The 15,862-nt window shown below is 41.5% G+C and overlaps 1 protein-coding gene across 2 annotated transcripts in view; it reads left to right on the plus strand.

Moving 5' to 3' along the window:
• The window catches only part of LOC135217411 (ras-related protein Rab-14), a 220,134-nt gene that overhangs the window by 149,558 nt on the left and 54,714 nt on the right, over positions 1–15,862 (plus strand). For both annotated transcript variants that reach the window (XM_064253253.1, XM_064253254.1), the window contains one exon: positions 6,326–6,485. In XM_064253253.1, the coding sequence (XP_064109323.1) occupies positions 6,326–6,485 (160 nt within the window). The remainder of the gene's footprint in view (positions 1–6,325; positions 6,486–15,862) is intronic.

Below are 15,862 nucleotides of genomic sequence, written 5' to 3' on the forward strand. Positions count from 1 at the left end.
ATCTGGAAGGGATCAGGATCTCGTTATATCTGGACGATTGGCTAATAAGAGCCCAATCGGAGAAAAAATGTCTGGAGGACCTTTTAGTTACTCTAAGTTGACAAAGTCCTTAGGACTTTTAGTAAATCACGAGAAATCCATGCTGACTCCCCAGCAAAGTATTGTCTATCTGGGGATTCAGATGGATTCTCGGGATTTTCTAGCGTATCCTTCGCAGGAAAGGAGAGAACGCTGCCTAGAAAAGGTGTCAGTCTTCTTAAGGAAAGAACATTGTTCCGCGAGGGAATGGATGAGCTTGCTGGGGACCCTCATCCTCGATGGAACAGTTCGTTTCCTTAGGAAGAACTTCACCTACGACCCCTTCAATTTTATCTGAAGGAGAAGTGGGATTGGAAGTCCAACAATCTGGGAGAGACTTTTCCAATCTCGAAACGGATCAAGGAGAATATCCGTTGGTGGTTAGATCCACAGAAACTAAGCAAAGGAATCTCCCTTCGCTTACAGAACCCGCGCCTAGCGTTGTTTGCAGACGCCTCAGATTCAGGGTGGGGAGCGACCCTAGGTTCGCAAGAAGTGTCAGGCATTTGGGAAGGAGAACAAGTGTCCTGGCACATCAACAAGAAAGAGCTAACAGCCATTCATCTAGCTTTGGTTCATTTCGAGGAACAGGTCTCAGGTCTGGGGATTCAGATTCACTCGGACAACACAACAGCCCTCGCTTATATAAAGAAGCAAGGGGGGACGCATTCCTTTTCCCTGTACGAATCAGCAAAGGATCTGCTGATTTGGGCACAGGAAAGGAAGATCTCTCTCCTCACAAGGTTTGTGCAGGGAGAGAAAAATGTCCGGGCAGATCTGTTAAGCAGAAAAGAACAAGTCCTACCCACGGAATGGACTCTCAATCCTCAGATTTGCCAACAACTTTGGCATCTGTGGGGAAGGCCCAATATAGACCTGTTCGCGACCAACAAGAATCACAGATTAGAAACCTATTGCTCCCCGATCTCGGATCCTCAAGCAGTAGCAGTAGACAGCTTTCTGCTAGATTGGACGGGCTTGGACGCGTACGCCTTCCTCCTTTCAAGATAGTAGGAGAAGTGTTGAGGAAGTTCGCTTGCTCGGAAGGAACAAGAATGACCCTCATCGCTCCCTTTTGGCCGGCTCTCGATTGGTTCACAGAGGTGCTGGAGTGGTTAGTGGATTTTCCAAGATCGCTTCCACTAAGGAACGATCTTCTCAAACAACCCCACTTCGGACAGGTTTCGTTCAAAAAACCTCCCCGCTCTAAGTCTGACCGCCTTCAGACTGTCGAAGGACTTGTCAGAGCAAGGGGCTTTTCACGAGAAGTGGCGAAGGCTATTGCAAGAGCCAGAAGAGTCTCCACTTCTAAAGTATATCAGTCGAAGTGAGTTGTTTAGAAGATGGTGTAAGGAAAAGAAAATATCCTCCTCCAGTACCTCTGTAACTGAAATCGCAGATTTTCTCCTATATTTGAGAAAAGACTGTAACCTGGCAGTTTCAACAGTGAAGGGTTACAGAAGTATGCTGGCCTCAGTTTTTCGACATAGAGGAATAGATCTGACAAACAATAAAGATCTTCATGACCTTATAAGGTCTTTTGAGACCACGAAAGAACATGTAATCAAGAAGCCTAGCTGGAACTTGGGATGTGGTCCTCAAGTTCCTAATGTCGGAAAAATCGTACCGTCTCACGCAGCTTTGTTTAGGGACTTAACAAGAAAGTCTTTGTTCCTTTTTGCGTTAGCAACAGCCAAGAGAGTGAGCGAGTTGCAAGCTTTGGAAGGTAAAGTGGGGTTTAAGAAAGATTCAGCGATTTGCTCCTTTCGACCATTTTTTCTAGCGAAAAATGAAAATCCCTCAAAGCCTTGGCCAAGAAGCTTTGAGATAAAAGGAATATCTTCATTAACAGGGAGAGAACTAGAAAGGACTTTGTGTCCAGTCAGGGCACTCAAGTTCTACCTGGAGAAGAAGAAGTTGCTGAAAGGTACAGAAGAAAGTCTTTGGTGCTCTGTAAGAGATCCGAAAAGAGCGATTTCTAAGAACGCCCTTACATTCTTCATAAAAGATGTAATAAGGGAAGCTCACCTTAAATGCGAAGAAGAGCATTTCAAGGTTCTCAGAGTGAGAGCTCATGAAGTGAGAGCCATAGCTACGTCGATGGCATTTCACAAAACATGGTCGCTTCAGGCTCTTATAGAGTCGACATTTTGGAGATGTAATTCGGTGTTCGCCTCGAATTACCTAAGAGATGTTAAAATTTCGTACGAAAAGTGCTTTGCTCTGGGAGCGTATGTTTCGGCGAATTCAGTGCTGGGAGAAGGGGCTGAGGCTAATCCTTCCTATTTAGTTTAAGGCTTAAATTACTGTTTATTGGTGGTTGTTTTTATTGGTTAATTGTCAGAGGGAATAGGGACCCTCTTACAATTCATAGATTGTAACAAGACTAACAGGGTCAGGTGATCGGGATTGGCTTCAGTGCTCTTTGTGATTTGTTTAATAACCTTAACTCTGTCATGTAAGAGGGCGAGTCTCCATTGATATGACAAAAGGTCAAGGCTCTACCATGTAAGTGGGTCAGCCCCCCATTGTACGATCCAGTATAGGCTCTGTCGCATAAGCTGGGCTAGCCCCCATTGACACGATCCAAAGAGTTATTCAACCATAGGTTCATTCCTCGTTGAAACTCTTGAGGCAAGCAGACTCATCGACAGTAGTCATGAAGTCTTCAGCCCAATAAGGTAGGAACTATGGATTATGTTATCCAAGAACATAGGTTGTTTTTTCCTGTTTTTTAATGTATTTAGTTTAAATATTATTTTGTTTTTAGCTGTCTCTTGCCCGCCACCAAGGGTGCCAATCAGCTAAGTATATATCTGCTGGGTAAGTTACTTGTACAAAAATGATATTGTTAAGATACAATAAAGTTTTGTACATACTTACCTGGCAGATATATACGATTAATGGCCCACCCAGCCTCCCCTCAGGAGACAGGTGGAAGAGAAATTATGGCTTAGAAAACGGGAATAGTTCCAGACCCCGCCACCCAGCGGCGGGAATGGTGGATCACCTGACCTACCTGTCGCGTGTGCCGCGAGTTTTGAAATTCTGTCGGGACGACCGAGTCTATAGCTAAGTATATATCTGCCAGGTAAGTATGTACAAAACTTTATTGTATCTTAACAATATCATGTTCATAAGCAGGGTGGTGACTACAGTGTTTTATATGGTGAACAGACAGAATGCCTAAAGCCAAAATGCTGATGGAAAAAATGCCTGAAGGACAAAATGCCTATTGGACATTATGCCTAATGGATAAAATACTTATTGGACCAAATGCTGAATGGACAAAAATAACAAGACTAAATACAAAACAGTAAAAGAAGGGCATATAAAAACGAGTTAAAACACGATGAGATAAATATATTTGCCAAAAAATGTTAAAATATAGTTCATCATTCACAATTACAAAAATGAAATATAAAGAGCATATGATTAAAAATTTCAAGGAATAAAATAGTTTTTTTGTCATAAAACACAAAATAAATTCTACTTATTGAATTAAAAATTATGTGCTATTGCCTTAAATAAGCTAAACCTGTACTTTTATTTTAAGTTGCATGAACTTTTTTTCTTTCATTTATTCTACTGTATTTTTTATTACTCTTGCAATAGTTTCTCCTAAAGACAACTGTTCTAGAATTGCTTCCACATTATCTTCTTCATGTTTGATTTTTTTTCACTGGTTTTTCAATTTCCTCATAGGTTTTATCATCTTTGTTAGATGTAATACACTAGACTAGTGGTAACATTTTACTTGCATCAACTACAACGTGAATTGTATACAACTGTTTAACAATTGGCACACAGGTAAATGTCCCATCACTTGACCAACTTTTTTTAATTCTTAAAATTTCCAAGTTCTTTGTAGTTTTGTAAATTTGCGCAGTTTCTGATTTGTATAGTAGAAATTCATCACCTCTTGTCACAGTTAAATCTTCATTTGCATTTGCACGCTCTCTTGCACTTCTGACACTGCTTGCTAGTGGGTCTTTATGGGGCAAAGAACTGCACAAGTATAATGGTAAATGTATTGTGCAGTGATTAATGATGGAAGACATGGCTTCATTAGATTGTAGTGCTCTTTCTTTTGTGCTTTCAGTAACTTTCAGAGCAGTGATACAAGCTTCATGTATATGCGATTCTCCTTTCTTCTGTTTACAACACATGCAGAGACTTTATGTAAAAGTTTCTTGCCATTTTTATGACCAGTAATGAACTCCATTTCTAACTAGAGGGCTTATAACAAAATTTTAGTTAAATGAGAAAGAATACACTTTTCAAACAAAAGTAAAGTAGTAATTTTTTTTTTGTCAGATTAAAATTACAGCTCAATCAATATCATAATAGATAAGAACTAAAACCAGGAACAAATTCCCTTAGATGGGAAGTTTTGACAACATTCCTCGTTCCTACCCTAAGCAAGACTGAAGGTCTCTCAACTCACTCCGACTTTTATATGATGACCTGAAGTGTTGCCAATAGTGATAAATGGAACTTGGAACATTTTTCCCACAAAAGTCGTTCAAACTGTATGGCACCAAATCTTGAACATATATGTATACTACCGGAACTTTACCCGAAAGCTATGTGTAAACATTTGTGTATGTTACCTTTCTGCAAGGGGTTGATGATGATGATGATGATGATGATGAGATGATGATGATGATGATGATGATGATGATGATGATGATAATAATAATAATTAAAAATTCCTCATAGTAGTACGAGTCTTCAAATGGAGAAACAAATCCACAGTTATGTAAATGTACATATATTTAAGTTTAAAACAGAAAAGAAGCTATCTTTTCTGTTTTAAACTTAAATATATGTACATTTACATAACTGTGGATTTGTTTCTCCAATAATAATAATAATAATAATAATAATAATAATAATAATAATAATAGAATCAAATAATATATAATATAATAATAATAATAATAATAATTAGCTGAAGTATCAAAATTAAGAAAATATAGAAAGGATTTTCAGCCTGCAAAGAGAAAAGTTAAAGGGAAATGTGGTAAATAATTAAATTTTAGAGAATAGAACGTAAAACCACTACACATAAATTCAGATGTCAGCAGAAAGCAGGAATGGCTTTCCTCTTTGCTTAAACATATGGAGATCCAAAGACTAAACAACTGCACTATGCAGATTATTCCACATATTTTTAGCCAAAATAAAATTGCTAGCCACTAGAGCAGTATTAAACCTGATGCTACGTGGTAGAAAACAATCTTCCAGTAGCAGCAAGCTTAGTGTTGCAAGCAAAGACAGCCATGAGATAAAGAAGGGTGCATAGGAATTTAGTTGCTGTAGTACATTTTCTGCAATAAACTTAATGAACTCCATGTCTGTGCCACAAGTCAACAGTAAGAATTAAAATGAACTTTACCGATGACACAACTATCCAAGAGTTTGAGATAAGAGTCAGCTTCCAAAGACCACACTGGAGAACAGCACTCCAAATAAGGAAGAAAAAGTTAAAACCCTTTAAATTACAATAGTTTGATATTAAAACATTCAAGAACATTTCTCCCAGATACCAACTTTTTGAGACAGAAAGCAGTATTATGTATGTGCTTCTCAAGTAAGTTAATTATATCTTAGTTTAACCAGACCACCGAGCTGATTAACAGCTTTCCTTGGGCTGGCCTGAAGGATTAGATATTTTTACATGGCTAGGAACCAATTGTTACCTAACAATTGGACCTACAGCTTACTGTGGGATCTGAACCATATTATATCGAGAAATTAATTTCTAATCACCACAAATAAATTCCTCTGATTCCACGCTGGCAGAGTGGGGAATTGAATTTGGCCAGCACACAACCCATTCGTCTGACAAGGACTATCTGCTTTTCAAAAATCTATATCTTATCAAAAGTTATACGTACTTGCCTAAAATCTTTAAGAGACCTTTAAAACCATGCAATTTTAATGTAAATCAGGGTGCAAAGGCAAAAGTGATTTGGATTGACTCATACTTTGTTTTAAAAAGGTTAAACTTCAATCCCTAAAGCCTATTCCACTTATGCATATGTTCTAGATCCCTTACTTAATTGCAGCTAGTTACCTATCTGGTTACCAAGCATTAACAGTGGTATGAAAATTCATTGGAGTTATTCCCTATAAAAAAAACTGAAGGTATATTAATCTAGGAAAATTATAAATTGTCTTAAAAATTTGCATTTTTTGTGTTTTATAGGCCATAAAAATGTGCATTTTTTGTGTTTTATAGGTCATACTACCGTGGTGCTGCTGGAGCTTTGATGGTTTACGACATTACTAGAAGATCTACATATAATCATCTTAGCTCGTGGTTAACCGATGCCCGGAACTTAACTAACCCAAATACTGTTATATTTTTGATTGGAAATAAGGCAGATTTAGATGCACAGGTAAGCAAGTTGTCACTTATGCATATTTTTTGTTAATGTTCTTAATGGTTAATGCATCCTGTCTGAGTCATAGAGAGAAAATGCAGATAATGTGTAAATGCATCATGTATCAGTGAATTAGTTGCAAAATGTTGAGTTACCTTGTTTTTTGTTCATGAATCTTACCTGCCAGATATATATATATAGCTGTATTCTCCGAAGTCCGACAGAATTTCAAAACTCCCGGCACACGCAGTGGTCGGCCAGGTGGTAGTACCCATTCCCGCCGCTGGGAGGCGGGCGTAAGGAACCATTCCCATTTTCTGTCAGATATTTTCTGTCGCCGGTGCAGAAAACAAGTGTTTCTGCACCTCCGTCATTGGATTTTGGAACTCTTTTGGTCACTTGAGTATCCCGATTGATTTTTGGTTATTTGATTAGGATCGGTGGTAGGCATACGCTAATTGTGGATTGTTTTTATTTTGGCTTGATTTTTCCTTAAACTTACGATGTCTGGATCTAGTTCGACTAGGCCAGAGTATGTTGTGTGGAAGAATGCAAGGTTAGGCTACCGAAAACTTCGGTAGACCCTCAAACAGTGTGCGCGAATTGTAGGAAACATGTTTGTATGTTTGATGAGCGCTGCAACGAGTGTGAAAATATGTCTGATTCTGCGTGGAAGGCTTATGAATCATAGGTACGTAAACTAGAACGTGATAGTGTAAGGAGGTCTTCCTCCAGGCGTGTAACACAAGTTACCCGTCCAGTAGAATTTATCCCTCCAAAGACCTGTGATGCCTTCGGGCCCTACAATAGTGTCTTTGGAGGGTAATACCCTATCTGTGATTCTTAAATCTTTGCGTAGCCTGGAATCATGTTTGCATTGGAAAGTTATAGTAGTGTAGTGAAGTATAGTGATAATGCCATGAGTGTTCATTCTATCGCGTAAGCGTATAATTTCTCATTGACAAAACACTACCGCGTGATGGCTCTCCCTACCTCGGTGAGGCAGAATGTAGTAGGGAGGTAGCTGTCCAAGTGTCTAAAATACTCTACGTTTGTTCATAAAACTTACCAGTCAGATATATGTATATATATATCTGCCGGGTAAAGGTGAACAAGCGATGTTGTATCATAGTAATATTATTTTTGCCCTTACGTCATATTACTATCAAATGGTTGTATGGTTCAAGTTATATACTCATACCATAGTTACTCCTACGGAGTACAACCGAGAGTACGATTATTCTTATTACATTTAATCGGTTCTCCCTGCAACTATTCAGGGGTTGCCGGTTTCCCTATTTTTAAACATTTAAGGTATTGTTAGGACAATACCAAGTTAGCCTTTTATATTTATCAAATTCAGTTTCGCTTAAATATATCAGTTTGATGGATTTTGGTTTCTGCTCTATAAGGGTAGTAAACCTATTCATTCGTAGAATGGTGTAGGTGGCAACTCAGGCAGAGCAGTGCGAGAACGACGAACGTTCTCTGAGTCTGCTGTCACTAATGCGTAATGCCAGTGCTCAGTTCCATCTGATTGTCTGCCATGCGCAGTAGGTTACGTCTCTCTCTCTCCTGCGGGATTGACGGACTAACCGTATTTCTACCCTACAATCACGGCCTTAGCCTCGGGTTGAGGGGAATTCTAGCATACATGGCTGAACATCTTCACTTTGCAAGAATTTTTCATAAAAAAAAAAAAAAAAAAAAAAAAAAAAAAAAATAATAATAATAATAATAATAATAATATAATAATAATAAAATAAATACAATATATATATATGTGTGTATGTAGAATGTGTATATATATATGATGTGTATGTGTACATATATATGTATGTATATATATATATATATGTGTATATATATATATATATATATATATATATATATATACTATATATATATATATAATATATATATATATATATATATATATAGTATGTAGTATAGATATATATGTGTAAATGTATATGTGTATATATATAGTATTAGACCTTTTTCGGTTCTGTTTACCGCATGGTAACAGAATTCTGTCCGAGTCTACAGCGGCATAGCACACATGATTTCCCTCGAAACAAGAATGATGTGCAAGAGATGCAGTCAATTAGCTCGCCGAGACGTCCCTTGCTCGATTATGAAGGGGACTCCTTCCGCTGCCAAATACGACAGCGCCGAGCGCGACGCTCGGCAGGACGCTTGGATGGACGCACAACGTAATGCTTCTTCAGACATTCGCCGAGAATCAGAGAATAGTAATGGATCTCAGGAAGGAGACTTTTAGGAAGAAACAAATGAACAATCTTCTACAGTGTCTTCAAATTACTCCTGTTTAAGTGAAACGCAGCCTTATTAGGGAAGGAACATGCTCGGTGAGGGAATGAATGAATTGCAGGGGACCATTTCTCGCTGGAGAAGTTTGTTTTCCCTGAATAGACTGAAATTCACACCTCTCCAGTTTTTCCTGCAGAAAAACTGGAATAGCATAGATGATCTAGAAATGATTCCTGAACATCTCTCATAGTCAAGATTCGTCTATAGGTGACTGTCATGGCTCATAATCTCCATAGAAGTTTGAATCTTGAAAGATTACTTTAGTCTTCAGAGACGTCCTCCCCGCGCAGGAGTTGGAACTCTCGGAGGGTCTCGCTCCCTCTGAGGAGAACGAAGACGCTATCGGTCGCACAGGCGGCCATCGTCTTTGGTTCCTCGGAGGGGGACGCTTCTCGTCCGTTAGCTCCTTCTGCTTTGCAGTCGTCTCCTGGGCAATTGGAAGGCTTTCCGCAGTAAAAGAGAGCTAAGATGTATGATGTATGTCTCAGGGAGGGGGACGCTTCACGTCCTCTCTCTTTTCTACTGTGTTGCGATCTTCACCGGAGAGGACGTCTTCCGATGAGTATGCTTTTGAGCGCTTCGGTCGCTCCTAAGATATATCCTTGGCGGTCCATGTGAGAAGGAGGAGGGCTTCCCCTCGCCCATCGTCTTCTCAAAGGATCAGCCTTTTGCCTGAGAAGGAATGTTCTCCATCGAAAAGGATGATTGTGTCTTTGCAACAACAACTTGTTTTGTTGATTGCAGTGAGAAAGGCAAAGCCACATCGCGAGAGGAAGGATGATAGGCTGCCAATCAAGAGTCCAGGCAGTCCCTTATCCTTCTCCTCGTTCCGCTCATTCGCCAGTTGCCTTGCTCTCTAGATTTCATGCAGCTCGCCAGAGGTTGTCTAGAGAGCACGGTTACCATCTTCCCGAACGTGTGTCAGTTGAGAAGAAGAAGAGGTCTTGGTTCGATGGCTTCGAGCCTCTTTTGAAGAATAGTTTTCAGCCTGCGGCCCCTCAGTCTTCTCCTTCGCAATTGTTATCTTCGAAGGACGACAGGCTCGTTCATGCCTCCACTCAAACGCGGTGTCTGAAGGATTTTCAAACAACTTAATCGTTGGTGAAGTCCCTGGAACTACTGGTGATTTCGAAAAGTCACATCTGATCCCAACCCAATCCACGTGTATCTGGGGATTCAGATGGATTCAGTGGCTTTTCGAGCTTTTCGTCCCAGGGACGTCAGCAGCAAGGCTTAGACAAAGTGTTAGCCTTCCTAAGGAAAGATTCGTGCTCGGTGAGGGAATGGATGAGTCTAACTGGGGACCATTTCCTCGCTGGAGAAGTTTGTTTCCTTGGGGAGACTGCACCTCAGACCGTTACAATTTTTTTTCTCAAGTACAATTGGAAAGAAAACAAGAATCTACACATGATCTTGGAAATTTCAGAGAGGTAAAACATCACTTGAAATGTTGGCTAGATCCAGTGTAGCTGTCGGAGGGCGTCTCTCAAGCTTCAGAGCCCCGACCTAGTGTTGTTCTCCGACGCGTCCACCACGGGATGGGGAGCATCATTAGGGGGAAAGAAGTGGCAGGCACCTGGAGAGGGGACAGGTGTCCTGGCACATAAACCTAAAGGAAATGGCAGCCATCTTTTTAGCTCTCCAGTTTTTCCAAGAAAAAGTCTCTCGTCGAATAGTCCAAGTCAACTCAGACAACACCACAGCTCTGGCGTACTTGAAGAATAGGGAGGAACACAGTCTCAGTCCCTTTTTGCTCTGGCAAAGGAGATCTTGCTGTGGGCAAGGGCACTGGACGTCATGATCCTTACGAAGTTTGTAGCATGAGTACGTAGAGATTGTCTGGGCAGATCTCTTCAGCAGACGGGGTCCACTTCTGCCAACCGAGTAGACTCTGCATCAGGAGGTATGCCAAGAGCTGTGGGGGTTATGGGGACGTCCGCTCGTGGATATCTTTGCGACGGTCCAGAACGAAGAGGCTTCCACTGTATTCTGACTCCTCCCAGTACTCGACCCAGCTGCAGTGACGATAGACACACTTCTCTGGGACTGGACGGGGATGGACCTGTACGCCTTTCCCCGTTCAAGATCTTAGGGAAGTCATGAGAAAGTTTGCGGTGTCGGAAGGGACGAGAATGACTTTGTTCGCCCCGTTCTGGCCTGCGAGAGAGTGGTTCACAGAGGTCATGGCCTTTGCAGTAGACTTCCCGAGGACGCTTCCAGTAAGGACAGATCTACTCAGACAGCCCCACTTCGAGAGGTACCTCAGAAGCCTCTTCGCTCTGAGTTCTGACTGCATTCAGACTATCCAAAAGTTGGCCAGAGCGAGAGGCTTTTATACGTCAATGGCGAAAGCTATCGCCAGTGCAAGAAGAGCGTTTTCCAACGCAGTGTACAATCGAAGTGGATAGTCTTCAGGAGTTGGTGCAAGAAGAACGCATTTTCCTCCACCACGACCTGTGAGCCAGATTGCTGACTTCCTTTTCTGAGAAGGGATCTTAAAACTTGCAGTCCTCTCAATCAAGGGTTATAAGAGTGTGCTTTTAGTTGTCTTTAGACACAGAGGCCTGGACTTGGCGGACAACAGAGACCTTCACGATCTCTTGAGATCTTTCGAAACGATGAAGGTTCAACAACCCCAAGTTGCCGTCTTGGAACTTGGATGTAGTTCTGAAGTTCCTCATGTCCAGTCCATTCGAACCTATGCATGAAGTGCGAGCTTTTATGAATTCTTCTTGGTTCCATAACAATATGTCATAAAGGACATATGAGCTGTCACTTACGGGAGATGCAATTCTGTGTTGACCTCCCGTTACACGAAGGATGTCAATTCAACCTACAAGAGATCCTTTTCTCTTGGTTGTTCGTGTCTGGCGGATACGTTGCTGGGATAGGGAGCCGACACTGGATCCTTAACTAGTGAGTTAATTTTTAGTTTAACGCTTTTTAAAATTAAGCGCTAACCCTCGTGTTAGGATCAGGTGATCGGGATCGGTGTTGTGCCTTATATGCTAATAGGCATAGGTATATGGTCATATGAGTGGATTAGCACCCACTGACAAATGCCAGTTAGGCTTTGCCGAGTAAGTGGATAAGACCCCATCGGCAAACCCACAAGAACTCTTACCCATAGGTCACATCCTCGCTGAGGCTCTTGAGACGAAGCAGACTCCTAAGCAATAGCTAGGAAGTCAACCCTCTGTCTGAAAAGATAGGAACCAAGGTTTATAAGAGGTCCTTCTTATAACTTGTGGTGATTGGTCAGAAATCCAAGGTTACCGGTGTCAAAGAATGCTTTGCTTTCTTCTTGAGGGGCCCTCAAAGGAAGTGCATTCATCCTGTCAAGACAGTGATATGAAAGTGTTGAAGGTGAATGCGCATGGACTGAGGGCTATTTCTACGTCGGTAGCCTTCCAAAAGAACATGGCACTCAATGACATCTTGAATGCCACATTTTGGTGTAGTAATTCAGTGTTTGCCTCTCACTACCTTCAGGAGGTGAGGATTCATACGAGAAACTGCTACTCTTTGGGCCCATATGTCGCAGCAGACAATATATTGGGGACAGAGAGTAGCATCTTCCTATCTTTTAGAAAATAATATGTTAGTTTGGACTTTTTAATTTTATTTCTTTTTATTTTTTATTTTTATTATGTTTATGTAGGTGTTTAGTTTTTTGTGGTCTTGGGTAGGCCGCCTTAGGCGGACTTCCCTCCATTAGCCTTGGTTTTACGAAGTTTAACCAGATAGGCTAGGTCAGGTGGTAATGTTTTTGCTTCGCCCTCATAGTAGGGTAAAATGTTTTTGTCACAGTGTGGTCACGCCCCCATTGACAAATCATCTGGAGCGCACCAGCTACATAGGTCACGTCCTTGCTGGCACCTCCAGTGAAGCATTAACAGCATTCGGTGTCTAAACAACACCTATATGATCTGTCACATTGTGGTCACGCTCCCCGTGACAGTTCATTAGAGCGCACCAGCTACACAGGTCACGTCCTTGCTGGCACCTCTAGGAATGCAGTACCGAAATTGGAGGTCTATAATATAGGATCTAGTTGCATTGTGGTCACGCCCCCATTGACAGATCCTCTAGAACTCAACAGCTTCACAGGTCACTACCTAGCTGGAGTCTCTAGTAAAGCAGAAGCAGACTTGGGTGACGGTACTCACGAAGTCAGCTATGCTAACAGTTAAGGAACCAAAATATCAATCATATATATGCAATTGTTTCCCAAAATCGAATCTGTCTCCCCCTTCCTCCAAAGGTGGGATTCAGCTATATATATATCTGGCAGGTAAGATTCATGAACAAACTTTATTGTATCATAACAATATCATATTGTAAGTTGGAAGTTAAGGCATCCCTATAGTTTCATATGAAAACTTTAGTGAATTTACCGACATTTCATTTTATGAAACAAGTGATGAGGAAGTTTCAGATTCTGAGGATACTGCCACTGAAACAGAAAGGGGCAGTGATGAGGATGACGGATCATCTTCCAAAAGGGAAACTGATGCTGCATGTGCATCAGGTGGTGTGTGAGCGTGCCTCAATAGTGAGGACACTGGCCCTATTCCAGCACCTTTTAGTGCCACCCCAGGACCTTTATATTCTCCACATGTCGACAATTCCCCCCCCCCCCCCCCCTTGCTCATTTCAATTTATTTTTTCCTGATTCTTTCCTGCAGATAGTAGTGAATGAAATCAGTAGTTACAGTGATGCATTTGTATCAAATAGGAGAGAGTATTTGCAGTGCCATCCATGATCAACAGTTCATAATGAGATTACAGATGGGCACACCAACATTAGAGAAATAAATGCTTTTATTACTGGGACACTTACCATAAACCAATCTCTCAAACTTGATTTCGGGAATATTTTGCCTGAGACAGGTTCAAACTTATCTTGAAATATTTGCTTTTGTATACGGAAATTACCCAGTAATTATATAGCAGAGAGCTTTCTACCTATGGCAGCCTAACAGTTGAAAATTTACACTAACAACCTGGCAGAGAGCTTCAATTCATTTTCTGGCGGCTCCTGGTGAACACTGGTGGTTTTAGGCAGCTGCTTTTTTTTTTTTTTTTTTTTTTTTTTTTTTTCAACAGATTGTGTTGATGAATTCGGAGTTCTCAGTGAAGTACTCTGTGTTGTTTTGCATTAGTGCATTCTTTACAGTATGTCAGATTCTAGCACAACTAGTGTTAGGTTTTGTGTAGATGGTTGTAAGACCAGGTTAGCTGAATCTTGCTATGATTCACATACCAGATGTAATAAATGTGCAAGAAAGAGAATATTTGTGCTGAATGTTATGATTGGGATGACAAGAAAGGGAAAATCTTTAGGTCCCTTCAGGACAAGATGGATAAGGACAGAAAGAGGAAAGCAGCTGCTAGGGCAAAAAGTAGATCTAGTTTAGATAATATTTAGGCTGCTTAATTGATAGAAGATAACATGATTGTTTCGCTGTAATTCCTGTTGATTCTCCAATCATTTCTCCTCCTGCTCCTGTCATAACTCCTATTCCAGGTTTGCTTACTCCCGATCCCAACACCATGACTAGCCTCTAGTCAAAATTCGATAAGAAGTTTGAATTTTGGGCAATTGTGATGATGGAACGTAGTGCTTATGTTAAAGCTTGAAAGGAAAAGACAATCAAAGTGTTAGTGAAGTGTATAGTGATTGTGTAGAGGAAGTGGCTGTCCGGCCTGCTGGTGCTCCTATATGAAGGTCACTGTCCCACTCCCCCGCACCGGGAAGAAGTCATACCGGAGGTTGAAGGGAGGCCGGTGGGGTTTGCCCCCAGGCAGTTGCCCCCTCAGTTGAACCTGCTGGCAATTGCCAGGTGTCGACAGATCTGTCGTTGAAGTCGGACAGCTCGACTCCTAGCAAGAGTCGTCGTGAGCATTTTCAAGACGTGTCGTGCCCCCCTCAAGAGACAGTCCAGTCTAAGAGGAAGAAAGAGGACATCTTCAGTCCTCAACCTTCGTGCAGCTATGTGGTGTTGCCACCTGCTTTGTTGTCTTCCCGGTCTCAATTTGCATAGCTCTCAAGATCCAAACCTATCTTGGAATTACTTTGGACTTCTGGATGTTATTCTCCAGATATGATGCGGCGCTCTCATACAGCAGAACGACCAACATCAGTTGTGGGATACCTTCGACTCAGGATCCTTCGCTCACTCGCTTGAAAGGGCAATTGGATGAAAGCTCCAACACCTTCTCAAATGGAAGAAGCGGGAGGAGGAACAGGACTCAAGTCCTTCGTCTGCATACTCGGTGTTGTTAATGTGTTTTTTCAACAACTTTTCGGGTTTTTTCTCGCCTGCAGCTCCAGCATGCATCACTGGCTTCGACTTTCGTAATAAGGAAACCTGCTTCAGACGATTTGACTCTACCCAAGTTGGTACTCTCTTTGTCAACAAAGAAAGTTTTGAGAGATGTGGACTCCTGGTTAGCGTCGTAGAGAGAGATGGGTAAAGCTTCTTTTGCCAAGCTGATTAAGAAGTCACCATTTTTACAACACAGGAGAATCTCCTTCCTTGGGAGCATCTGCCTCCTTCCAGGGGGATTTCTCGAGCCTTATCGACTGCTATCCTTTCGGCCTTTTCATCAGCTAAAGTCATGCTCTTGTCCGTGGAAATGGATTACCTTACTAAGAGTATTTTCAAAGTATTAGAAGTATATAGCTTTTTGGACTGGACAAGCGGGGCATAAGTGAGGAAGGTGGAAGATGGCCCGGTGATGGCAGAAGACGTCGCAGCAGACTTGTTAGGGGTACTGTCTTGTGCGGACAAGGCTGTTAGAGACGGATCAGCAGAGTTAGCATCTCTGGTCTCATTTTGCATCTTGAAGAAGAGGGATTTGTGGTGTTCCTTTACTACTAAAGCATAACCATGACAGAAGTTGTCTTTGCTTTTTGCCCCATTGGACAAGAAACGCCTCTTCCCACAAGAAGTAGTACATCAGACTTTGTCGTCGCTACAGAAGAAATCAACCAACGATCTTTTGGCGCAATCGTCAAAGCATTCTAGGGAGCGTCAAGTTAACCCTAATAG

Source organism: Macrobrachium nipponense, chromosome 7 (genome assembly GCF_015104395.2).
Source record: "Macrobrachium nipponense isolate FS-2020 chromosome 7, ASM1510439v2, whole genome shotgun sequence".
In the NCBI taxonomy this organism is placed as follows: domain Eukaryota; kingdom Metazoa; phylum Arthropoda; class Malacostraca; order Decapoda; family Palaemonidae; genus Macrobrachium; species Macrobrachium nipponense.